The 27,701-nt window shown below is 41.9% G+C and overlaps 1 protein-coding gene across 1 annotated transcript in view; it reads right to left on the bottom strand.

Moving 5' to 3' along the window:
• Nucleotides 1–27,701, bottom strand: part of SLC27A2 (solute carrier family 27 member 2) — a 57,436-nt gene that overhangs the window by 29,386 nt on the left and 349 nt on the right. Inside the window, exons 1-3 of the mRNA XM_004611782.2 lie at nucleotides 27,410–27,701; nucleotides 8,588–8,797; nucleotides 1,866–2,024 (exon numbers count right to left, since the gene is read on the bottom strand). The exon at nucleotides 27,410–27,701 is cut by the window's right edge and continues 349 nt beyond it. Of these exons, the coding sequence (XP_004611839.2) occupies nucleotides 1,866–2,024; nucleotides 8,588–8,797; nucleotides 27,410–27,701 (661 nt within the window). The remainder of the gene's footprint in view (nucleotides 1–1,865; nucleotides 2,025–8,587; nucleotides 8,798–27,409) is intronic.

Genomic DNA, 27,701 nt, shown 5'->3' with positions numbered 1-27,701 from the left:
ATATAATAAGCATTTATAAATCTTAAAACATTTTCTATTCTATTTGTCATTTTACTGTAAAATATTAAAAAGTCCAGTGTTTTGAAAGGGAATTAAAAAATACTATTTTAAATTCTCTCTCTCTCTCTCTCTCTCTCTTTTTGCTTTTTTGGGTCATACCTGTCGATGCACAGGGGTGTCGATGCACAGAGCACTCGTGGCTCTGCACTCAGTAGCTACTCCTGGTGGTGCTCGGGGCACTATATGGGATGAACCTGGGTTGGCCGCATGCAAGGCAAACACCCTACACTACCTGTGTTATCACTCCAGCCCGTTAAATTCTCTTTTGATGGAGCCTCACATGGGATTCTCAGTCAAGCTGGTGGTTCAACACAAGGGCTTGAAGATAGGCTGTTGCTCAGGTCTTGTGGAGTCAGAGATACTCAGGTCACTCCAGCAGTGCTGGGAGCCTTTAGGGCTATTCCAGGAGATGCTCAGGGGACCATGTGGAGCTGGAAATTGAACTTGAGTTGGACCCTCAATACTGTACTATCTTTTGACTCTGATATTTCATTCTTTAGAATTTTTCATTTCATGTATCTTGATGCTTTCGCAAAGGAATCATTGATTTGTCCTCCTAGGGCTTTTCTATGTCACCTTGTTTTGGCAGGAACCAAAACAATATGAGTAAGGTAATTCCTCACTACTTTGGAAGATGGTACTGTTGCTGAGCTAACTACCTCATAGCTGATCCATACATTCAGGGAAAGAAGCAGAGGATGGAGCAACCACATCTGTAGATGCATATGCTATTTTAGGTATACTTGACTGTTCAAAATTAAATGTCACAGGAGAAAAAAAAGGAAGGTGTTCTGTTAATTTTTGAGCCTCACTTGGCAGTGCTCAGGGGTTACTCCTGGCCCTACTCTCAGGAATTACTCCTAACTGGCTCAGAAGTTAGCCATATGGGGTGCTGGGGATCTAACCTGGGTCACCTGCATGCAAAACAAGCACCCTACTCACTGAACTATTGCTCCAGTCCCAGAGAAAACATTTTCTTTGTTTGAGATGGCCACTTCAAATATTTGGACTAATTTATTAAAGGACATACATCCTACTGAAAGGAGAGAGAATGACAACTCTAGTTTGAGAAGGAAAAAGAAGAGATGGCAAGCTGTGCATCTAAACCAGGGTTGAGGAGCTCATGGAACAGACAGAAAGAATACAATTGAAAGGAGAAAAATGAAGGAAAAATTTAAAATATAGACAGAGATCAATAAGTAGATTCTAAACATGGAAATGATATAGAATTATTTATGGAATATAGGAATCAAGTGTCTTAACCTGGATGAAGACTTAAAATGCTTCCAAAATTGCATCCTGGATTCACTAAAAAATTACAAATGTCAGTAGATAATCAGGCAGGAGAAGATAAAATTACTTTCAAGAGCTGTTTGTGATAAATGGACTAAAGAACCTCATTATTTTATTTTATTTTTTAAAATTTTTATTGGTGAATCACCGTGAGGTACAGTTACAAACTTATGAACTTCCATGTTTGCATTTCCAGTCATACAGTGATCAATTACATCCCTCCACCATTGCCCATTCTCCTCCACCAATGTTTCCAGGATCCCTCCCACCACCTCCACCCCAACCTCTACCACCCCACCCTGCCTCTGTGGCAGGGCATTCCCTTTAGTTCTCTCTCCTGTTGGATGTTGTAATTTGCAATAGAAGAACCTCATTGTTAACATATGATTAACACAGAATTAAATGCTATTCCTAGTACTCTGGGAAGTAGGTAAGTTTCATATTTCCCTTTCTTAGGAGCACATATGAATGAATGGCTACTGACCAATGCGCTGTTGAGAGAAAATGCTTACCAGTTGCGATACATCCATGCACACCAATCATAAGAGCAGCACTGTGGTACAAGGGCAGAGTGGTATAGATTATGTCATCTTTCCTCAACCCACTGGCAAGAGCAGCGCCAGTTGCATACCATATGCGATGATGATTGATCACTGCAGCTTTTGGGAGACCTTTGCAGAGACACAAGAAAACACAAGTAAGCCAGATATGAACCACAAAATTAAGCCAGTAAGAATGAGTCATTCTCAGATATGGTGAGGGAGAGCAACTTAGTTTAGGAAGTTGCATCATCTGGTGATTAAAAATTGCACAGGGAAAAAAATTTCACTGGGGAAGTCCATGATCAGTTGAACCAAGAATTGGTTAATTTTTATTTTCTACAAGTAAAACTTCCGATTGTACATGTTTTAGGTTTATGTTTGCTTATTTTGTCTTTTGCAGGGCTATCTGGCTTTTGTTGTAAATACTCAAATCTGCTATTCTGGTTAAAGCAGCCAAATAAATTAAGAGATAAAAATATGACTCTCCCTCAATAAAACCTTGTTTATACACGTAGTGTGCATGCGGGTTCTATTTGACCTATAGGTCATACTTTCCTCTGAATTCAAAGGTTATTACAGTAGTAATTTGCAGAGAAAGGAATGACTTTATGCTCTGAGCCTTTTCCCTAGTACTTAGAAATTTTTATTCATTCTCATGCATGATAAGTAGGATTATATTTTTTCTGTCTCCTTTTATTTTTTGAAGGGAGCTAGTGCTCAGGACTTACACTTGGCAGGCTTGGGCACCATACAAAGATTGCACCTGGGTTGGCCTTCTGTAAGGCAAGCACCCTACCCTCTGTACTAGGCCCTGGCCCCAGACTTACATTTTCCATTCTAGAGATGAGGCTAAAATTCAGAGAAATCAAATTATCTAAATATACTACCATCTATCTTCCTCTGTTGCCCTCTTTAGAAATGTCTTGTAATTACTCTCTATAAAATAATCAAACATCCATTTATTTACATATTTTTACCCTTTCCCTCGCTAAAAAAAAATCATGTACTCTTCTGAATGTCCCCCTCCACTTAATAATGCAACTGGAGGTTGTGCATATTTGTACATGGAGATTTCCCTTATTTGCTAATTAATTTCTATATTCTCTGCTTGCATCATCTTTTTGTATGAGTATTATAGTTAATTTATACTAGCTTGTTATTTCAAAAGATGTTGCAGTGAATAATAACCTAGTCCACCAGATCACTCAAACTATGATCAATGCTCCATCTGTTAGATAAGATTGCTAAAATGAGGATAAAAACAAAGTCTTTGCAATTTAGATAGACTCTGTCACATTGTGGTTTATAAGAACTGACCCCGTAGGAATTGGGAGGGAAATGGGAATATTGGTTGAGGGAAGGTCACACTGGTGGTGTTGGAACACTAACTGCTTGAAACAATTGTATAATGAAAAACTTTGTAAATCATGGTGTTTTTAATAAAAATTAATTAAAAACAAACAAAAAACAAGAACTGACCCATGGGCTCTCCCATTAGGAGTGCAAATGTATTTGCTTACTCATATTCTTGCATAGGTGTGCTCTCAAATTCTGGGATTTTTGCACATACAAAAGGTGAGATGTGACATAAGTATAGCTGTAATAGACGAGACTGTATATAGTTGCACTTTCTTTACTATAATTTATGTGAGCTCTTATAAGAATCAGTTGAAAATTATGCTCATATTGCTTGCTTTGGAAGATCAGTTAAGTTGTGGAGGGCACAAAATTAAAAGGAAGAGGTCAAGGAGTTCAAAATATGAGTGGACACACTGACTTTATGAAGAGAAAGAGATTCTCTGAAGACATAGATAAATTTTTTTTGATGCTTGATGCTACATTAATTAGGTGTAACATAAATAACAGCAATTTGCTATAAGGAGGGAAGTATGACTACCATTATTATAGTATGAACATATATTATAGATGAACAATTATTATCATATGTTATAGATGAATAATTCAAAGTTCATCATATTTGATAGTGGCATGGTGTCAATAATAAAATTCATTTCCATATTATTATTAAGAGGAGAAAGTATAAGCAAATTAATGGCTTTCACCAGGAAAGCATCCAAATAGGAAAAACTCTGAATTGTATTTTAAAAACATAAATGCACACCTTTATTTTCTTTAAAGTAGTTTTAGGAATTTACATGATTTAATATCTTATTTTGATGAACAAATAAGAATATCTGCTATTACATAATTCTGTGCTAATGATTGCTTTTGGGCAACACTTAGGAAATCATGTTCTTCAATTGCTTAACTGATTAATGTTTATAGGAGTCACTTGGTAAATATTTACTTATGAGATAAGGAGAAAATAAAATGAACCTTGATACAATTATCCCCCAGTTACATTTAAATTCTAAATTATGGATTAAATTAAGGAATGCTATTTCTCTCTTTCTCCTGAGAATAGGTTTATATTTGCGAACGCCTCCATTGTATAGAAGCTCCACACTCTGTTTAGAAGCAAGTCTAAAACCCCAAGGAAGTTTTAGACATTCAGTTTATGAGCCAGCCCAGGACCAGGGAGATGACACAGAGATGGAAGAGGACCTGCTGAGGTGAAGGGGAAATTAGCTGTAGGTCACTGATGACATAAAAAGCTGAAGGAAACTTTTGTTTAATCTATCATGGTTTTTATCACTGGCTTTTATAAGGCCAGTGCACACATACATTATGTGCTTACATACATACATGCACACATACATTATGTGTTAGCCATAGGGATAAAATGATTCACAGATTCAACTTCCCTATTTCCACAACAAACAGCATGTTAGAGCTGATTTACCCCTCTCCTTTTAAATATAACCCTCAGACTTTATGTTATTACATTTTGGTAAAATTTTCCCTGTCCAGGAACAGCAAACATTAAGTTGTTAAACTAGCAGGTTTTGCAGCTCAGAGGACAGTTACATGAGCTTGAAATTGGCCTACTAAGATGAATCATTGAACTTTTACTTCTTTTCTTGGCAACCTCTTTTCTTTCTTTCTTTTTCTTTCTTTCTTTCTTTCTTTCTTTCTTTCTTTCTTTCTTTCTTTCTTTCTTTCTTTCTTTCTTTCTTTCTTTCTTTCTTTCTTTCTTTCTTTCTTTCTTTCCTTCCTTCCTTCCTTCCTTCCTTCCTTCCTTCCTTCTTTCTTTTTCTTTCTTTCTTTCTTTCTTTCTTTCTTTCTTTCTTTCTTTCTTTCTTTCTTTCTTTCTTTCTTTCTTTCTTTCTTTCCTTCCTTCCTTCCTTCCTTCCTTCCTTCCTTCCTTCCTTCCTTCCTTCCTTCCTTCTTTCTTTCTTTCTTTCTTTCTTTCTTTCTTTCTTTCTTTCTTTCTTTCTTTCTTTCTTTCTTTCTTTCTTTCTTTCTTTCTTCATTCCTCTCTTCTCTCTCTCCTCTTTTTCTTTCTCCCTTCCTTCCTTCCTTCCTTCCTTCCTTCCTTCCTTCCTTCCTTCCTTCCTTCCTTCCTTCCTTCCTTCCTTCCTTCCTTCCTTCCTTCCTTCCTTTCTTCCTTCCTTCCTTCCTCCCTCCTTCCCTTCCTTTCTTTCTTTCCACACCAGCTGCGCTTAGGCCTTATTGCTACATTATCTCCCTGGACGCTTATTGGCCAGTGAAATCTATAAAATGCAAATAAACATTTTATAGAGTATAAAATGTTTTATAATATCATTATAAAACATCATCAATATTTTATAACACTATCATTAATATTAATGATGCCACAACATCATTAATATTAATAATTTACAATGGGAATAATATCATTAATGTTAATATTGCCTGTTTCATGTGGCAGGGTTCTAATAGCACTGTTAGTTAGCAGCATTTGTCTTTTAGTGGCTACTGGTGCTGCGTATTGCTGAAGACATTCTGGATGAAATAAGCTTTTCGAACCTGATCTGTAACCATCCTATAGCACCAAACATGCCATAAGGGAAGAGAGTGATCAAATAATTCCCTGTTATCAAATACCAAATATGATAACAAGTATCACCTTGTTATTATATTGTTTTCTCGGTGTTCCACATTTTATTGTTTTTTTTTTTCTTTTTGGGCCACACCTGGCGATGCACAGGGATTACTCCTGGTTCTGCACTCAGGAATTTCTCCTGGCAGTGCTCAGGGGACCATATGGGATGCTGGGAATTGAACCCGGGTCATGCAAGGCAAACACTCTACCCACTGTGCTATCGCTCCAGCCCCTATTGGTTGGTTTTTAAAATATAAAATTTATATATTTTATACTAGAAAGTTGTTTTCTATCTTGACTGGATATAAGATTATCAAAATGCAATAATCATTCAAAGAAATTCCAGAGTTTGGCTACTGTGACTAGTGCTGCAATGAACATTGGAGTGCAAATGTATTTTCTGATTAATTTTTCTTTTTTTCCTTTTCGGGCCACATCAATCAATGCACAGGGGTTACTCCTGGCTCTGCACTCAGGAATTATTCCTGGCGGTGCTTGGTGGACCATATGGGATGCTGAGAATCGAACTCGGTTGGCCACATGTGAGGCCAACGCCCTACCCACTGTGCTATTGCTCCAGCCCCCCCCCCCACTAGAGTTTTTGAACTCTTGGGGGGTAAATGGCTAAAGGTGGAATTTCTGAGTCAATTCCTATTTTTTTGAGTAGAAACCATACTGTTTTCCAAAAAGGGTGGACCAGTTGATATTCCTCCCAGCAGTGAATGAGGGTCCTGTTTTCCCTACATCCATGTCAACACTGGTTGTTTTTGTTCTTTTTAACTTATAGTCCAATTTTATTTAATTTTGATTATTTTATTTTAAAATTGAGATCCTATGGTTTACAATACTACTATTAATAGTTTCTCCTGCACATAATTCCAATGCCACACCCATCACTATTGTACCCATATTCCTCCTCCAAGTACCCCAACATCCCTCCCTCTCATCTTTCCTCTGCCCCCAACTCAATTGTGTGGATCAGTTCCCCACCATATTGCCTTTGGACTTTTGTTGCTGCCTCGCTGTGTATTTTTAAAATCCCACATATGGGAGAGATTGTTTTTGTTCTTTTGATATGTGACAGTATCACTGATATGAGGTAATTCCCATTGTTTGTTTTGATTTTCAATTCCTCGATGATAAATGATGCAGAGCATTTTTTTTCATGTACTTACTGGCCATTTGTAAATCTCCTCTGAGAAAATCTCTGTTCATCTATTCTAACCCTTTCTCCTAACCCCCCCACCTCTGTTTTGGTTTTTAGGCCGCACCAGGTGGTGCTCAGGGCTTACTCCTGGCTCTGAGCTCAGGGATCACTCCTGGTGGTACTTGGGGAACCATATGTGGTACCAGGGATCAAACCCTGGTCAGCCATGTGCAAGAAAGAATTTTACTCACAGTACTGTCTCTCCAGCCCCTCTTTTCTTTCCATTTTTTAAATGAGGTTGATTTTTTTTCCTTGTTAATAATTATAAGGACTGGAGTGATAGCACAGCGGGTAGGGCATTTGCCTTGCATGCAGTGGACCCAGGTTCGATTCCTCCATCCCTTTCAGAGAGCCTGGCAAGCTACTGAGAGTATCCTGCCCACACTACAGAGCCTGGCAAGCTACCCGTTGTGTATTCTATGTTCCCAAAACAGTAACAAAAAGTCTCGCAATGGAGACATTACTGGTGCCCGCTCAAGCAAATTGATGAACAACGGGATGACAGTGCTACAGTGCAATATTTATAAGTGTTGTTATATCTATCCTAGATATTAAAGCTTTGTCTAAGGGTGGTGGGCAAATAGTCTCTCCAACATTGTGGGATTTTTTTTTTATTGGCTGTCTTTTTTTTTCATTCTGGTCATCATTTATATTATAATGCAGAAACTTTTCAATGTACTACTGTTAAATTCTGTATAGTCAAAATCTGGGAACAACCCAAGTGTCCAAGAACAGGTGACTGGATAAAGAAACTATTGTACATAAACACAGTGGAATACTACTCAGCTGAGCAAAAAAGACAAAATCATGCAATTTGCTGCTATAAGGATGAAACTGGAGAGTATCATGCTGAGTAAAGTCAGCCAGAAGGAGAGGGACAAATACAAATGATCTCTCTCACATATGGGATATAAGACAGCATAGTCAGAGGATAACAAAAGCCCCCAATCACAGAATCTAAGTAGCAGTCTACAGAACTGAACTTACCATGACAGAGAGATGTGGGGTAGGGCAGGGCAGGGTAGTGGGGTTGTTGAGATAGAGAGGAGTGAGGGAAGATTCATCAGTAGTGGAGAGAAAAGGACATTATGGTGTGTGTGTGTGGGTGTGTGGGTGTGTGTGTGCGCACGCGCAATGTTGTATTCATGAAACCCTATCATTGCCAGTATTGTAAAAAATTTTAAATCACAGTGACTAAAAAAAATTAAGAAGCAAAACTAAGAGAAATTCTGACAACCTACATGGTGCCAAATTTAATTCGGCATCAGAACTACCTTTGTTGTTCTCCATGAAGTGCATTAGCGATTCTGTATTCCAAGCAGGGGGAAAAATATGTAGTTTGGAGAGGTCCAGTGGGATCAGATGCCGTGAAATCAGCTCATTCCCACAGGACAAGAGCTAAATCCCTTGAAGTATTAGTTATCAGAGAAGCTTTGCCAAAGAAAGAGAGCATTTGAAAACCTAACCCCAACAATTAGTTAACTCTTTCAGGAGGGGCTCTTTTTCAAATTTTTTTACCTGTGGTCCCAGATGTATAAATGTATATAGCTGGAGTAGAAAAAGTGACCTCGGACCGCCAAGACTCCGGGATAGGTTCTGTCGATACTTCATCCACTTTGTCTAGAAAAGTGCCAACTCCCTCCGTGTTAGAAGTTCTGCTGACATAATAGATGGATGCGTCCTCTTTTTTCAGGCTTGGCAGCACCTCTTCAACAGCTGCTTGTAAATCTGGATTTAATAAGGAAACAATATTTTTGTTTTACTTTTTTTCTTTAAGTTTTTTTAATTTATTAAAAATTTACTTACTCCTCCCTTCCCCATACTTTTTAAGATTGAATCACCGTGAGCTACAGTTACAAAACTTTCATGTTTGAGTTTCAGTCACACAATGATCAAACATCCGTCTCTCCACCAGTGTACATTTTCCACCACCAATGTCCCTAGTCTCCCTCTCCCCTCCCCCTCCCCCATCCTCCTCCTCTCACTCCCTCTATGGCAGACAGCTTCCAAATAAGGAAACATTTAAACAGATTAAATTAGTGCTTTAAAGTTCAGATAGCAGGACTGGGGAAATAGCTCAAAGGACCGGAACTCCTGCCTAGCATGCATTAGGTCCTGAGTTTGACCCCCAGCACGGCTTCATGGCATGGAACCACTGGGTATGGCCCTGGTAGCTCCTAGCACTTCTGGGAACTTCCCCGCGCCAAAAAAGAACAGTATAATTTGTGCAATAAATCTTTGCAGTAATTTTGTTTTAAACTATGTAGACATGGCAAACTATGTAGACATGGCAAGTGGTATTTATATTTGTGCATTTTAAACACTAAGTTTACCACATGTGACAATTTTGCAAGATTCTGATGTTTGAGAGCAAGTTGGTTGTATTCATAAACAACAGATGACTGGTTGAAATAGATCTGTTTATGGCAAGTGGACACATGGGTAAAAACCAAGATGTAAGTTCATGACTTATATGCAAATCTGGAATCCATTTTAAAATACTCCAGAAATGAATTTAGTATTTCTGATAAATGTCCCACATGACTAGTGAAGCAAAAAAGAAAGGAAAGTGTCAAGGAAGAAGAGAGATAAAAAGAAGGGAATTAACTAACACCCTTGTTAACTAACATAGTTAATTCCATGTTTACTAGCAATGATGATTGAAACCAAGTTTTTGCTTATAAATAAGTAACAAGGAGTTATACTGGGAAGGTTCAGTTGATCTTGGAATATAAGCTCCAAATTTTATAATCACATTCTCTGGTCTGAGAAAAAAATGGAGTAAATAACATATTGTTTCACATCATGGAGCAATGCATTATTACAATCAGTTCAAGTGAGTCATATCTTTAAAAATTAAAATAGAAAGAAGTAGAAGTCCCAGAGCATATAATAGATAGTAATAAAAGCTTTCAATTTTAAAAAGTTCTATTTTAGTTACATGGGTATGTGGGCCCAGACTTGGTCAGACAAACTTTTTTAATGTGGGTCAAGATTAATTTTTTTTAATCAAAAAATTAGTGAGGGCGCACAGAGACACTACAGGGAGTAAGGCACTTGCTAAACATGTGGTTGACCCTGGTTTAATCTTTGGCACTGAATGTGGTCCTTAGAGCACCGGCCAGAGTGACCCTGAGCACAGAGCCAAGAGTAAGCCCTGAGCACTGCCAGGTGTAATCCACCCCCAGGTTTAAAAAAAAAAGTATTGTTATTTTCTGTCTATGTCACTGGCCTGGACAATCTTCCTGCCTCTAGTTTCTCCTCAATTCTAACTTTATCAGCTGTTTTTTTTCCTACTTGTTACTGCCTTGTTTATTTAAAAAAATTTAAATTTTAATTTTTTAACAATTTTATTGAATCACCATGAGATAGTTACAAGCTTTCATGTTTGGGTTACAATCTCACAGTGATCAAACACCCATCCCTCCACCAGTGCACATTCCCCACCACCAATATCCCGGGTATACTCCCCCTTTCCCACCCTCCCCCTGCCTCCATGGCAGACAATATTCCCCATACTCTCTCTCAACTTTGGGGCATTATGGCTTGCAACACAGACACTGAGAGGTCATCATGTTTGGTCCATTATCTACTTTGGCATACATCTCCCATCCTGACTGATTCCTCCAGCCATCATTTTCTTAGTGATCCCTTCTCTATTCCCTCTGCTCATGAAGCAGTCTTCCAGCTATGGGGCAATCCTCCTGGCCCTTGTACTTACTGTCCTTGGGTGTCAGCCTCATGTGATGTTTGTTATTCTATACCCCACAAATGAGTGTCACTGCCTTGTTTAAAAGCCTCCAACGGCTACTCACCCATGGGACAGTGTCCTCTCTCCTAGCACACCCTGTGGCTCCCAAGGTCATTTCACAGTCACGTGACATTCCCTTTCCTTTAACCCACTGATCTGTGTGCACTTGAATCTACCCCTGCTCTTGCATCGACAGACCTTAATCCAGGTGGTTCCACTGACTTGTTTCATAGCCTGGTCACCTAGAAAACTCCTGCTCTTCCTTAAAGATTCAGTCTCAAGTGTCACTGCTCTCTGTTGCCTTTTCACAGAGCAAAGATTTTTTATAGCTAATCTCAGCTCTGCCAATATTTACCAGGTTCTGCAGTATGTAGGGCTGCATGCTTCGATTGTTTCCTCTTCTATTGGTTGAAACTCTGAGATTAATGAATCACAGCTGGATTTTCTTTGTACCCCAGCACTAGACAAGTGCTTCAGGAATGTTTATAATGTCAAGAAACCACACCATCTTGATACACTGGTGGAGAGATTAGGGTAATAGCCCTGTCACATTGTCATCCTGTTGTTCATTGATTTGCTCGAGCGGACACCAGTAAAGTCTCCATTGTGAGACTTGTTACTGTTTTTGGCGTATCAAATATGCCACAGGTAGCTTGCCAGGCTCTGCCGTGCAGGCGGAATACTCTCAGAAGCTTGCCGGGCTCTCCGAGAGGGACGAAGGAATTGAACCCTGGTCAGCCGTGTGCAAGGCAAATGCCCTACCCGCTGTGCTATCGCTTCAGTCCAGGGTAATAGCTATACAATTATAAAACAATGACTTAATTACTATCATAAACTATGATACCTCAATAAAATTATTATCATTCTAATTATTATTATTATTTGTTTTGGGGCCACACCCAGCAGTGTCCAGGGGTTATTCCTTGTCTTTGCTCAGGAATCATTCATGGTGGTGGTCGAGGCACCATATGGATGCCAGGGATTCAACCTGGGTTGGCCTCACGGAGGGTAAGTACCCTACCCACTGTACTATCTCTCTGGCTCCATCAAGCAAAAAAAATTAAAGTTAGAAAAAAGAAGCTAGCATGACATCTCAATATTTTAACCACTGATAAACCAGGTATAGCACACCACATTGGATGGGATGTAAAGTAGAAGGCAAGCAATCTCAATTCAGAAAATATAAACAGGGGCTGGAGCAACTGCACAGCGGGTACGGCATTTGCCTTGCACGCGGCCGATCTGGCTTCTATTCCCAGCATCTCACATGGTCCCCTGAGCACCATCAGGAGTGATTCCTGAGTGAAAAGCCAGGAGTAACCCCTGAGCATCGCCAGGTGTGGCCCAAAATGCAAAAAAAAAAAAAAAAAAAAAAAGAAAAAAAGAAAAGAAAAGAAAATGTAAACAGAAGGAGTTGGAGCTAAGTGATGGAGGACCCAGCTCTGGCAGTTGAAAACCTCCAGAATTCAACCTCCACCCTGCTCACGGCCAGTTTCCACACACTCAGGCTGAGCCTCACCCACGAGTCAACCTATTCCTGGACTGCGTGGCCGCACTACATACCACACACCACCCATACTCCAAGAGTTGCAGTACTCTTGGAGTACTGCACATTTGATGGGGTTCAAAGTAAGATACAACCAATCTTAGAGGGAAATATACATTTTTACAGATATATGTATATATATATCTATATATATAAGCACACAAGGATCAACCTTCAACAACGTGTTAGTGATCTCATAGAAGGGCTTAGTGACCCTGGGGAAATACAACAATCTTCACATTCTTTCCTCTAAGGATACTTTTTAGTAGCATTTTCAGCTGTTTTTCATAACAAATGATATAAAAATTAAAAAAAAATAAAAAGCAAAAAAACCCACAAAAGGCTCCTGTTGTTTCAAGTAAATCATGCCTGTGCTTCAGGAGGCTTAACTTATTAGTTACACATCTTCAGGAACTATATCCCGTGAAAGAAGTGCTTCTTAATTCATCAAGAGAAGTATCTGTGCCTTTGTACCCACTTTTGCCATCTCTGCAGACCTACACCCACAACTCAGATCTCTGCTTGCTCCCTTCTCCAGAAAACCCTTCACAATGACTAGTGGTGGTGAGAAATTATAGAACCTTAAACCAAAACCAGAAATTAGGCTGGTCAAGATGGTACTGAGAATACCCTCATAATCCGCACTGGACCTCAAAATCACAAACCAGAAACAGCAAAAAGTCCTTTGGGAGAGCACTTTCAGAGAAGTGAAAGAGTAACACTTAACTTAATCCTTCAGAGAGGGGGTGAATTTCAAGGGACTGAACTACAGCGATTCACCCCTGGAACTCCGTAGACACAAGGGGGAGACCACACAGAAGTCCACCAAGCTCAGTTAGTGAGGTAAATAGTATGGATGAATTCTCTAGCCTCTCGGATGACTTTATATGCTCTATTAGGAGAATCGTTAATGACCTCAAAGAAGCAATGGCACAGGTACAAGAAAGCATGTTAGCAGAAATAAGAAAACTAGAATCGGAGATGAGTGACATTACCAGTATGGCTAGTGAAATGAAAGACTCATTTGAAGGTATCAGCGGCAGAGTAGAAAGCTTTTTGGACAAAGGCCAACTTAGGAAATTCACTGTCTCAAAGCCTGTCTTGGGAGAAACATTGATAGAGCTTCTTTAGAAGACAAGGAAAAATTTAGAAAGACACATTGCTCCTATAAAATGATGGCAATAAATTCCTTTATCTCAATAATCTCAACATCAATGGCCTGAAGTCACTAATCAAAGACACAACTGGCAGGATGGATCAGAAAACCGAATCCAACTTTCTGCTGTCTACAAGAGACACATCTGAACTGTCAGGATAAACATGAGCTCAAAGTCAAAGGCTGGAGGACTGATCTCAGGGAGACACTGGCAGCTAAGTTATTCCAGGTAGCCCCTGCTGCCACCAGCCTATCTCTGGAGCCTTAGTGGGGGCTGGGGACAGACCAGGTATTCCCTTGATACTGCCAGAGAAATGGTTTAGCTTCAGGATTGATCTGGGAGAGACACCACAGAGATACCAGTAGCTGATAATCACAGCGCCAAAGCTCCTTAAACTGAGGCAGTGCAATATCTCCAAATTTCACAGAGCTGATAGCCCAGTAGAAGCACAGAAAATTAGATGGGAAAATTGAAGAGAAGCTCAATGAGTGCAAACAAGAGCACAGAAGGCTCAGCTCACACCCAAAAGCTCAGTACATCCTCAGGCCATGATTTTAGCAACACTATTACAAGATAAAAGTTGTAACAAGCAATAAAAAGGAAATTATTTTGTGCCTGCTAAGGGGGCAGACTTTGGGGGTAGGGGAGAAACTTGGAACATTTGGTGGAGGGCGGGGCACATCGGTGGTAAGACTGGTGTTGGAATATAAAATACCTGAAACCAACTACATTATTGTGAGCAGCTTTGTAAATCACAGGTGTTTAAATAAAGCTTCACTCAAGGCAAAAAGAAAGAAAAGAAGAAAAAAGAAAATATAAACACACTAGGCTTAACCGGTAGTAACATGTTACTAATTTATAAGCCCATGTTATAAGGACTTAAAGGCTCATGGTGAGATACAACAATATTCACACACTTTCTTCTAAGGACATTTTTATGATCATTTTAAGAGAATTATAACAAGTGATATAAAATAAATTATTCAGGACTGTTGTAGGGACCGCCTTGAGGGGTGGCTGGGAAAACTGGAAATATGGTTGTGGGAAGGTACAATGGTGGTGGGATTGGTGTTGGAATATTGAATGCAATAAACCATGAACAATTTTATAAAAAGAAAAAAAAACAAAAGAAGTAAGAAGCTCGCAAAGTTTATAATTTATAATAAATGGAAAGAACTGACCCTAAGTATTTGATTCAGAATCTGAAGCTGTTGACTGGAAAGCTTCAGATCTTATAGTACTGTGAGTTGACAAACCCTGAATGAAACCTGACACATAATGAAATAAATTCTGTAGGGATGCTTTGCATATGCAAAAGGGACTCTCAGGAGAAAACACAACCACTGGGGCTGAGAGAAAGCTCTGTGGGCTTTTCACTTAGCATGTGGGAGGCTCAAGTTCCATCTGCAGCACTGCATGGTTCCCTGACCCCTGAGCACAGAGCTAGGAGTAGTTTCTGAGCACCATTAGAGGATTTGCAACAGTCCTGAGGAGTCAAAAATAGGTCAAAGACACTTTCATCTTTTCTGTAAATTTTTGGGGCCTCCCAAGCAGTGCTCAGGAGGCCCCGGGGTACCTGGGCTGCGTGGTTGAAGGCTCCAAGGTAGCAATGAGATGCTGCGAGGGTCCAGGGGGTGATGGGGACCACCAGAGATACCCCAGGAACTGTTCTGAGGTCATCCAGGCATCCAGGCCACCACTGTCAGTTCTCAGGGCTATCACCTGGGGTCGCTGGACATGGGGCATGTAGTGCTGGGGACTGAACTCCAACTAAAGCTCACTGTCCCTGGTTCCTGAGCAATCTCCCCAACCCCTTTCCTATGATTTTTCAAAGAGAAATAAACTCAGGTATTAGTTGTATTAGTTAATATCAGTAAAATTAACACCAATGATAGAGCAAATGGGTAGGAAGCTGTCAAAGCAGCTCAGTCTCACATACCTGGGCTTTACTCATGTTTGCAGCTGGCCCTCTCCAGGCATACTGTGATCCCTGACCCTTCACTGAAGTCATACCATCTGTAGACAAGGCCATTACTCTTGCCCAATACCGTTCCATGCTCTTTCATGTCCTCTGCGATGTGGGTGTAGCATTTGCTATTTGGTCACAGATTTGAAATTCCAAAGCTCACTTCAGTATGTACTATGACAGCCTTTCTTCTCCTCTAGATGCTGACTTAGAAGCCGAAACGTGAAAGGAAATTCTGAATGTGAACGCCACTAATAAACTGCTAATAGCCATACTAGTTATGATTTAGGGTCTTTTCTGAAGCCTTTCTAAAATGGGATTGGACTTACATGTTCTCTCTTTCACAAGTGAATTAAAAAAAATTTTAAAATGATATTGTAGGTGCCAGAGAGAGTACAACAGGTAGCCTTGCACATGGTTTACTTGGGTTCGAACCCTGGCATCCCATATGGTCTCTGAGCACAGATCCAGAAGTAACCCCTGAACACCACCAGGTGTGGTTCACAAGCAAACAAACAAACAAACAAAAGTTATTGTAAAGCCTACTTAAGATAAAAGTGGCAATCAAGGGCCCATGAGATAGCTCAAAGGGTTAGAGGGCAGTTTTTCATGTGGGATTTGCTAGCTTCTATCCCTAGCACTGCCTGATTCCTTGAATTCTGAGCCAGGTATAGCCCCACTGAGCGCTGTGAGGTGATATTCAAAGGTAGAAAAAACAGTGACATTGCTCAAGTAATGTCACTTCTCACAGGCTGAGTTTTCTGGGACTCTGACACTTTTGTTTTTCTTTTTGGGTCACACCTGGCATTGCACAGAGATTACTCCTGGCTCATGCACTCAGGAATTAGCCCTGGCGGTATTCGGGGGACCATATGGGATGCTGGGAATTGAACCCCCGGGTTGGCCAAGTGCAAGGCAAACGCCCTACCCGCTGTGCTATCGCTCCAGCCCCCGACTCTGACACTTTTGTTTGGGAGTCCTCTCGGGAGTGGCAGCGGGGAGGTGGCAAGGGAAGCAGACTGGGGAGAGAGAGAAGTTGAATGGTGATGCAGTCACAACAGAGGCCTCCCTCAGCTCTCCTCTGGTCCTACGGAGACTCGGAGGCTGTGACAGCACTTCTCTGTCACCCCAGATAAAAGAAGTCCAGTGACAGGCTAAATCTAGTGGCTTTCATCACATGCCCTCTCATTCACTCATCCCTGGATGCAGGCTGGATGTGAGAGCACTTGACCTTGGATAAAGTGGCTCCTTCAACCAAGGTCAAGTATTAGAAATGGTCTCCACTGAGAGCATTGGGCACCTGTTGCTCTCAGCAGTTGAACAAAGAGCACCTTAATCTTGACAGGGTTGGTGTTTGTGTAAACCATCACAGTGTCTGCTAGGCTTGCATCCCGACTGATTCCAACACTTTAACATTCACTGGTGTAGAATAATTTGTCTAAGAGCCTTGCATACATCACTTCACATCATTTTTATAACAATGCCTATATTATAGATGCCAGGTTCCCTACTTCTACAAATGAGGACAGTGGCCCAAAGAATCTCTGGAGGGAAGGAACATACAAAATGACACGAATGACCCTAGTCTTCTGGAGAGGGAACTTGCCATTCAGGACCAAGTTTTAACAATGTGCTTTACTCTTAGAATAATGCTGATTTCTCAGCTTCCTGATTAGCATCTGTGGAAGCATGGCTAAATGCCCATAAAGTGATGATTTTGTGTTCAGCTTCCTGAGGAAGATGGCAATCTGTAGCTTCATTCAAAGTTTAGATATGAGGGGCCAGAGAAATACTAGAGCAATTTGCCTTGCAGGTGGTCAACCCAGGTTGGGTCCTGGCACCACATCTGATTCCACAAGTCCTCAAGAGTAATCCCTGACTGCAGAGCTAGGAGTAAGCCCTGAGCACTACGGGATATGGCCCCCAAACAGAGCAAAACAAAAGCTTAGCTATAACAAAAATCTGTATAGGAAGTTATCTAAAGGGTCCAGAGTAGAAACATCAGCCTGGTATGAATCTAGGTTCAATTGTGGATTAAAATAGAATCTTACAAAAAGCAGTACACATTCAGATGATGGAAGATAGAATAATTGCATCTTCACCATCTCCCTCTTGAAATGTCTCTGTCTCTCGTTGAAAAAGAAAGGAAAGCTATCCAGGTGATATAAAAGAAGTTTCCACCACATACCCCCCTTTTATTTGAGAAGGGAAAATAAGAGAAATGTCAATGTCCCAGAATCATTCATTCCTGTAAAGCAGGGAGAAGGGCTGAGCAGTGAACTTCATCTTCACAAGATGACAAGAAGTGGCTGGCTAACTTGGAGCTTCCAGTAGGAAAAGCATTCAATAGGAGTAGCTTGTCCTGCTTGCATTATTGCATGGGTATCTGGCCAAGAGTCCAAAACAAAACACCCCATCAATGTTCACCAACAGAGTAATATTTTAAAAGAAGGAAGCTAAAAGAGATCCATTTGGAACAGTAAGTATTTATGTTGCTGGCAGTTTGAAATTAGAAACACTTAATAACCTACTCTCTTGCCTGTACATCAATGAGTGCTAAGACAGAGCCATGCAGACATCCCTCCCTGCTCCTCACAAAAAACAACTGGACCAGTTTCAGGGAGATGTTTAATCAAGGACAAGCTTCACTGGGGTAAATAAATATTTAACAGGGAAATCCATGATTATTGCACATGATGTCAACTGCAGAATTTCTTCACATTATTTTTCATTTCTCTCACTTATTGCTCTTGTTTGTACAAAGTTCAGCTTTCTGAATTGCCCTGAAATCCAGAACAGTTCTTGTTACCAGGTTACCAAGTCCTACTAGGCCTTGAGTAACTGCAAGCATTTGGTACACATAAGCAACCAGGCTACCTGTCAGTTCTCTACTTCTTGGTTTTTTTCAGGGAGTGCCTTCAGGTTCAGTGAACACTGACAGCTTATTGTGCTTTTCCCTCTCATTCCATTCTGAGTTCTAAAGAAAACAAACTGCTGAGGAACCCCAGAAGCTAAGAAAGTGCTAATTAGCTTGTGAATGGGGCTGTACAACCACCCCATTGCGATCTTTGGTTAGGAGCAAGGGAAGAAGTTTCCATCTTAACTTCTTAAACCGTGGGATGCAACCTTCTAACAGAATTAGGGGAAAGACATGAAAATATGGCAACAGGCTTCTGAATGTTTAATGCCTCCAAATTTATTAAAACTCAACGGCCTAGTGGGGCCAGTTAAGTGATAATACAGCAGGTAGGGCACTTGCCTTGCACGTGGCAGACTCAGATTTGGTTCCTGGCACTCCTATGGTGCCCACAGCCCACCAAGAGTGAGTGCTGAATTCAGAGTCAGGAGTAACCCCTGAGCAACACCAGGTATGATCCCCTCCAAAAAAAATCAATGCCTAGTACTTAGGAATCAATTAAGGAGGTGAAAGTCTTATACAAAAATATTTCAGGGAGATAGTATAGTGGGGAAGGAGTTTGCCTAGCATGTGGTGAACCCAGGTTAGATCACATATGGCTTCCCGTGCACTGCCATGATTTTTCTCTGAGCACAGAGCCAAGAGTAAACCCTGATCCCCACTCCTACCTATCTGCACCCCATAAGAGAAAGGCATACAAATAAAACTATAAGTAACTATGAAAAGAAATAGAAGACACAAAGAAATAGAAGCACTCACCCTGTTAATAGATGGGAAGTATTAACATTGTTAAAATGACCACCCCAAGGCTAGAGAGAGATAGTATTGGGGTAAGGTGTTAGCTTTGCAAGTAGGTGGTCCTGGTTTGATCCCCAGCACTACATATGGCTTCCCAAGCATGACCTAGAGTGATTTTTGAGCACTGCTGGGTATGGCCCAACACCCCTTCCCCCTGAATAAAGTGAAATAATACAACAATACTATCCAAATTTAATAGATTTAATAGAATTCACATGAAAATACCCATAGCATTTTTTAAAGGACATGGGTATTGAAATTTATTTGGAGAATACCCCTCCCCACACACACCCAAATAGTCAAAGCAACACTGGGGGTGGGGGGAGGCTTTTCTTTTCCTAACTTTAAATTACACTATAAAGCTATGATGTGATATTCAAGAAAGGCAAACTCTCAGACCAACAGAATAGAATCGAGAACCCAGAGATAGACCTTCAGGTATATGGAAGACTAATCTTGGACCAAGTATCTAGGTTTATGAAGTGAAGCAAGGAAAGTCTTTTCAACAAATGGTATTGGGAAAACTGGTTAGCCACATCATATACAAAATCCAATTCAAAGTGGAGCAGTCCTCCTTATTAGATCCAAAGCCATAAATACATCAAGGGGAACACAGGCAGGATAATTTGTGATGCTGACTCTTGAGGTATCTTCAATGAGCCAATGTCATTGGCCAAAAAAATAGAAGCAAAAGTAAATAAATGGGTATACATAAAATTAAGAAGTTTCTGAATTTCAAAAGAAATGATGACTAGAATTAAAAAATACCCGATGGACAGGGAGAAAATATTTGCTCACCATACACCTGACAAAGGGGACTACCCAAGATAAAAAGCACTCATAAAATGTAGCAACAATAAAAACCAAACAATACTATCAAAAAAATGAGAAAAGCTGAACAAACACTTCTTCAAAAAAGACATACTAGTGGCCAATATGTATATTAAAAGTACTCCTCATCACTTATTATGATCATGAAAATGCAATAATGAGATATTACCTCACACTGGTGAGACTCACACACATCAGAAAGAGTAGAAACTTCCAGTGTTGTTAGGGAGGAGTTAAAAAGGCCCCTCATCTACTTATGGGAAAAGTCGTCTGGCTCAGTCTCTACAGAAAATGAAATAGAAGCTTCTCAAAAAACCAGGAGTTGAGCTTCTCTCTGACCTAGCTATCCCATTTCTTGGCATCCACTCCAAGAGACCCAAAATGAATTTTGAAAAAAAATGTGCACTTATATGCTCATGGTCATGCTGCTCATAGTAGCCAATATGCAGAAACAACCCCAGTGCCCCCAGACAGACAAGTGGATAAAAAAATCTGTGATATATCTATGTAACTGGAGCGATAGCATTGCGGGTAGGGCGTTTGCCTTGCATGAGGCCGACTCAGGTTCGATTTCTCCATCCCTTTTGGAGAGCCCGGCAAGCTACTGCGAGTATCCCGCCTGCATCGCAGAGCCTGGCAAGCTACCCAGGACCTATTTGATATGCCAAAAACAGTAACAAGTCTCACAATGGAGACGTTACTGGTGCCCACTCGAGCAAATTGATGAACAACGGGATGACAGTGCTACAGTGCTACAATATACTTGGTTGTAAGTAAAGATACAGTCATGCAGTTTGCTGTAGTGTGGATGGAAGTTGAGGTTATTTTGCTGAATGAATGCAGATGAAGAGAATGATCTCTCATATGTGGGACATACAGAAATAAAGTAAAAGAATAACAGTTAGACAATGGCAAAATAGTTGGTCAGTAGAACTGTTAAGAGGGTAAGGAGAGTGTGGGAAAGAACCCTGAGACAGTGGTGGAGGGACCCTCATCCTGGTGCCAAGTGTGATGCCAGGACATTGCATTCCCAAAACTCTATGATTAACAATATTGGGAATTACAGCCTAGATAAAAGTTGAAAAAATATTCCAACAAATGCCAACAAATAAAACTTCAAAAATAAGCTACCATAATGAACCTGAGGGGCTGGAGCAATAGCACAGCGGGTAGGACACTTGCCTTGGGCACAGCCGACCCGGGTTAAATTCCCAGCATCCCATATGGTCCCCTGAGCACCGCCAGTGGTAATTTCTGAGTGCAGAGCCAGGAGTAACCCCTGTGCATTACCAGGTGTGACCCAAAAAGCGAAAAAAAAAAGCCATAATGAGCCTGAAGTATTTCTGGCAGCAATGGACTATGTGACATTTCTTGAAGAAAGGGGCTGTAAGTGGAAAATGTTTAAGAAGCCCTGGATTAGAGATCACTCCTTTTTTTTTTTTTTTTTGCTGGATATTGAATCCAGGCCTTCCCATGCAAAGCATTGCTCAGCCAATTGAGCAGTCTCTCTGACCTTATAGTTGATTTTTTAAAACCTCATTTTTCAAGTCTTCTTACCAAGGCAGTGGTTCTTAAGCTTCAGAGAAGAAAACCCACTTCAACCAACAAGACTGGTGGAACTCATTAACTTGACAAACATTTATTGAGTGATTATGTACCAGGTATTATTAGGGCATTAGCCAAAGAAATATGAGATAATGATAAGTCTTTGAGATCACCAAAGCTCATTGAAGAAACTCAGCTATGTTTCTTCTTGGGCAGCCCAGAGAGATGAGAAGAGTAGAGATAAGATATCTCTCTGGCTAAACTTGGCATTGGAAATTATCTTCTTTGGAGAAGAGACCACTGCTGTTGGTCATTACTGGGGTGGAAAGTTCCTGTTTTTCTCTACTATAGTCTCTTTAGTAAATGATATTAAAAGTCCCCATTGTTAGGACTGGAGACATAGTTCAGTCGGTAGGATGCTTGCCTTGCACAGCCAACTGAGGTGCATCCCGAGTACTGCACATAGTTTCCCAAGCACAGCACCTCCAGGATCCTGAGTACAGAGTCAGGAATAAGCCCTGAACACAGTCAGGTGTGTCCTCTGGCTCCCACCAAAGGAGGCTTAGAGGTTTCCTAACACATTCCTCTTTTAAATCCCTATTGTTCTTGGGGGCTGGAGCAATAGCACAGCAGGTGGGGCATTTGCCTTGCACGTGGCCAACCTGGGTTCGATTCCCAACATCCCATATGGTCCCCAGGAGTAATTCCTGAGTGCATGAGCCAGGAGTAACCCCTGTGCATCGCTGGGTGTGACCCAAAAAGAAAAAAAAATCCCTATTGTTCAAACCCAGCCTACTTTGTCCTTACATTAAAAAAATCCTTAATGAAGCCTATCCCCTGTGTTAGCTAATAAAGGCAAATAGCCTGGGGTTCCTGTGGGCATCAAGCCTGCCTTGATCCTCTGGTTTTTTTTCCTCTATGATATTTTTTGTTTGTTTTTCCAGCACATTTCACCTGTACTCTGGAAGTCACAATAATTTGTGTGGAATGCTTAGTCTTGTACTGACTTTGGAAGCTCCTTAGACGGAGTCACCCGATCACCCTTTGGGCACTCTCTCCCATCACATAGGGACTCTTTCAACTTTTCTTGATTTGAAATGAAATTTCTATACGTCTGCTTTTCTCAATCTAGCCTGAAAAGTGTGTATAAGAAGAGTTTTCCTTAGCCCTGATTTTTTTCTTTTTCTTTTTTTTACTTTAAGAAGATCAAACTTAGGACCCACACCTATTAGGCATGCGCTCAGTCACGTAAACTCTATCCCTGAACCCTGTCCTCAGTTTCATATTCAACTTTCCCTGTTTTATATTCCCAATGATGCAGTCATTTGAAAAGTTACTGGAAGCATTTTTATTTATTATATAGTTTTAATTTGGGCTGGAGCGATAGCACAGCGGGTAGGGCGTTCGCCTTGCACGTGGCCAACCCAGGTTCGATTCCTCTGCCCCTCTCGAGAGCCCATCAAGCTACCGAGAGTATCTCGCCCACACGGCAGAGCCTGGCAAGCTACCCATTCGATATGCCAAAACAGTAATCACAATGGAGATGTTACTGACGTCTGCTCGAGCAAATTGATGAACAATGGGATTACAGTGACAGTGACATAGTTTTATTTTATTTATTCATTTTTTGAGTTTTATTTATTCATTTTGGTGGTCATATTTGGTGGTTCTACTCCTGGCTCTGTACTCAGGGGTCAGTCCTGGTGGTGTCCAGAGGACCACAAAAATGTGAGGGATCTACCCAGGATTGTTCATATGCAATGCAAGCCCCTTAGACCATGTAACTCTCTCCTCAGCTACTATATTATTTTAAAGGAGGTTCAATTTTATTTTCTCACAATCTTGCACCAGTTTAAGAACAATCTGCAACATTTCTGGGTCTCAGTCTATCAATAGAAAATATTTAGCTTTTATAAACCTTGTATAAATGTAAAGACTGGAGCGATAGCACAGTAGGTAGGGCATTTGCCTTGCATGGGGCTGACCCAGGTTCGATTTCTCCGTCCCTCTCAGAGAACCCTGTAAGCTACCGAGAGTATCCTGCCTGCACGTCAGAGTCTGGCAAGTTCCCTGTGGGATATTCCATATGCCAAAAACAGTAACAGCAAGTCTCACAATGGAGACGTTATTGATGCCTGCTTGAGCAAATAGATGAACAACGGAATGACAGTGCTACAGTGCTATAGTATAAATGCAGGTCCTCCAAGTGGGGCCTTGCATTTAGGCTGCATCAGACAGTGAGGAGAGTTCTGGTTTACCTCTCCAAAAGAAGGTCTAGTTTAGTGATGATTTAAATGCTGGTGTAAGTGGATACCATGCTAATGCAACCTTTTGGAGCTCTCTTGGAGGTTTATTTAAATAAAACATTCTAATTTGAATGAAATTAAATATGTTTTCCTGCGTTATCCACATGCTCTGTTGGAGGAAGTGGTTTTTAAAACAAGCTGCCTGACAAGTTGGTTACTATCAACTACAACACATGCACAGGCTCAGACTAAAGAAGGCCATCTTCCAGTTGGGTTATTATCTTTGGAAGGATGAGACTCCAGAAACTTACTACTGAGAGAATTTATGTTTGGAGGGAAATGGGTGCTGTTTCTGTTTGAAAGTGAATTCTGTGGAAGGGCACTGAAATTCCTGGTAGGGTTGAGCCATTTTAAGCTTTATAAAGAATCACCAACATTTGTGACAATGAACTCCATCCTCATATTAAATGCCATCAGTGCTGATTATTTAAAATTCTCCAGAATTTTACATAGCTGCAGTCTAAGCTCTCTGACTAGTTCAGAAGTCCTAAGGTGAAACTCACGAGTACAGACTCAAAGCTTATTGAACAGTTACCATTATGCTATGACACCTTCTCACCCTGATCTATCTTGTTTTGCAAAAGTACTCTGAACTTCTTAAAACTCTCACCTGTCTCCTGCTTTTCACCTGTTGCAGTATCCACTCATGTGAAGCCATAAAGTTGTTATCATCCCTCTGGGCCTCTGGATAAACAAGAGGGAATTCCATGGATGGCTTCTTAAAGCTTAGTCCACAGACCACCCACTTCAAAATCATCATGGGGTGGGTAGTACACTTCTGGGCCTGAGCAACAGTACAGCAGGTAGGATGTTTGCCTTACATACCACCACTGACTGGGATTCAATCTCCAGCATTCCACATGGCTCCTCGCGTACCGCCAGGAGTAATTCCTGAGTGCAGAGCCAGGGGTAATCCTTGAGCATCTCTGGGTGTGACCCCAAAAGCCAGAAAAAAACCCCAAACTAAAAAAAAAATCTCTAACCATCAAACACTTCCCTGGGCCCCCTTGGGGGTCCTAATGAATTAGTGATTTTTTTGAGGTGGGGATGAAAATCAGGAGTCAAATTTTTTGAAAATCAGCTCCTCACATGTTTCTTATGTTTACTGAAGTTTCTGTCCTAAACTTTTTATTGAAGGATCACACACAAAGTAAAGCTGGAGGATCTACTATCCCTGCCAAGCTGGAAAGAACTGGAAAACTAGAAGCATTCACCTGTCACTACCTGGCTACCTTGCTAAGCAGGCAGCCTTGACCTCAGCCGGCCCCCCCTCCAGTGAATCATCTCAGGTTAGATGTATGAGGTGTGTAAAAGCCTCTTAGCAACATGAACAAAGAGCAGTGTTTTTCAAACGTGTGGCTTCTCTCAAAGATCAGTTTGCAGGGAGAGCGTGACCTAGGCCCACTGGCAATTGTAGTTCAAATTTGATCTGAAGGTGGGAATTTCACTGCACCAATCACTTCCCTGTCAACTGACTAATGACATGCTAGGTTGATGAGCTGCTTCCAATTAGCCAGGGGTGAAGTCAATTCTTTTCTCAGACAACTAGAGATAGTTGGAGATTTATGGGGCTGGTGGGATAGTACAGCAGGTAAGGTGTTTGCCTTGCAGGGTTTAATCCCTGACTCCCCATATGGTCCCTCAAGCCCGCCATGAGTGATCCCTAAGTGCAGATCTAGGGGTATGCCCTGAGCACTTCTGGGTGTGACCCCAAAACAAAAAGAAAAAGAAAGTTTCTTGAAAAGACTATCCTCTCCAAATAACTTGGCTCTCTTTAACACTCCCTCTGAATTTCAGGTTTTAGACAAAGCACTTCTTTTGTGATTTATTTATCTTGTGCCACAGGAAACAGGTCTATGAATTTCCCGGATTCCTTAATGAAATAGATATCTTGTGTGTGTGTGTGTGTGTGTGTGTGCGCGTGTGTGTGAGTGTGAAAAGACTAGCCTTGCTTGCCTCAGTTTCCTTAGCTAGAACATGAAGGAGGTAGGTGCCATGAATGCACGAGTTCTCCTAGCTTTACACTTTTGTTTTGAGGGTACACCCAGTGGGGGTCTTTCCCAGCTCAGGGCTCAGGGCACCTTGTGGTTTTGGGGACTGAATGTGGGCCTCCGGCATGCAAAGCACAGGTCCAGCCCTTTGAGCTATCTCCTGGCTCCCCAACTCTATACTTAACAGCCGTGCAGAGGGAAGCAGCAAAACATAGGGGGAACGTATGTGCTTTGAAGTTGACAGATGGACGAGGCTGGGATCATAAGCCTCAGTGGCCTTATGTGCATAGCAGGGTAGAGATATGTTTCTCCCAGGGTTATAAAAACATCCCGTATGGGGTTTGGAACAGAGGGAAGCAGGGCCCTGGCTCACTCTATCCCTTCTATGCCTTTTCTCAGCAAATTCATGCTGAAGCCTCTTCTGAGTGAGGAACAGCCTCTGGCCTTTCTCAAACACAGAGATGCTTTCTGAGAAGGTTGTCTTGGTCTTGGCCAGAGGTGATTGGATTCTTTCTGGCCTTGACATCTCTGTAGTGGGAAGGCACCAAATCAGCTCTTGTAGAAAAGTGGCCCAAGGTAACCACAGAAACCAGGGGTCAGCATTGCTAAGGATGCAAAACCAGCTCAGGAGGACACTTCAGTTCTCCCAAACGTTCTCTGTGGGGAAGAGCTGGGGGTCACCTCTTTGCAGTGAGAAGCCACGGATGCTAACAGCCCCTGAGAACTGATCTCAGCCCGGAAGCCCGAGTTATTATCCAAAAACCAGAGAACAGAGAGGGGAGGCCACTTTCCCCTCCTGAAGCAGCAGAGGGAACGACCTGCACCCAGGGGATCCACATTCAAGAGCTGTTGCGTTTGGAAGTCTTTTTAGGTTAAAAGCCAGAACTCTGGGGCTGGAGCCATAGTACAGTGAGTAGGGCGCTTGCCTTGCACATAGCAGACAGTTAGATCCCTAGCACCCCATAGGGTCTCTTGAGCCTGCTAGGAGTGATCCCTGAGCTGAGTCAGAAGTAAGCCCTGAGTACCGCCAGGTGTAGCCCCCAACCCCTAGCCCCCCACAGACGCACGCACGCGCGCGCGCGCGCGCGCGCGCACACACACACACACACACACAGCAAAAATCAAAACAAAACAAAGCCAAAAACAAAACAAAACAAAAAACCCCACAAAAACAAACCAAAAACCAAACCCAAAAGCTGGGACTCTGGAGGAACACACTCCCGTTATCCCTCCTCCCTGCTCTGTCACCTTTGAACAGCGCTTTTGCACTGGTACTCGGTGTTCCCGTCTATAAAAATCCCACAACCAGCCCTCACCGTCTCCGTGTGTTAAACACACACGGGGTACAGAGCTTTACTCAGTGCCCGGCAAGGCCAGTGTCCACCTCGGGGGCAGTTCTAATGATCATTAATGAGCGTTGCCAGGAAACGTCGCCCTCCCGTCCCTCTAGACCTCGGGGTCGGCTCTGCACTGAGCCGCTCTCTCTGAACCGTGGAGCGCAGCGCGGGGGCAGCGCGGTCCCGGGGGCTCACCTGGCGACGCTAGCAGCACCTTGGCGCCGCTGCACTGGAAGCAGTGCAGCAGGGACTTGGCGCGGATGTTGGAGTTGAGGCACGCCATGGCACAGCCCAGCTTGGCCAGCCCCAGCCACAGCCACACGTAGGCCGGCTCGTTGCCCATGAAGAGGGCCACGCAGTCCCCCTGGCGCAGGCCGAGGTGGTCGCGGAGCGCCCGGGCCACCTGGTTGCTCCTGCGGTCCACCTGCGCGTAGGTGAGCGTCTCGTCGCGGAAGAGCAGAAAGGGCTTGTGTGGCGCTTGGCGCAC

The sequence above is a fragment of the Sorex araneus genome, chromosome 3 (assembly GCF_027595985.1).
Source record: "Sorex araneus isolate mSorAra2 chromosome 3, mSorAra2.pri, whole genome shotgun sequence".
NCBI lineage: Eukaryota > Metazoa > Chordata > Mammalia > Eulipotyphla > Soricidae > Sorex > Sorex araneus.
The sequence above is the reverse complement of the archived record's forward strand: the minus strand, read 5'-3'. Positions and strand labels throughout refer to the sequence as shown.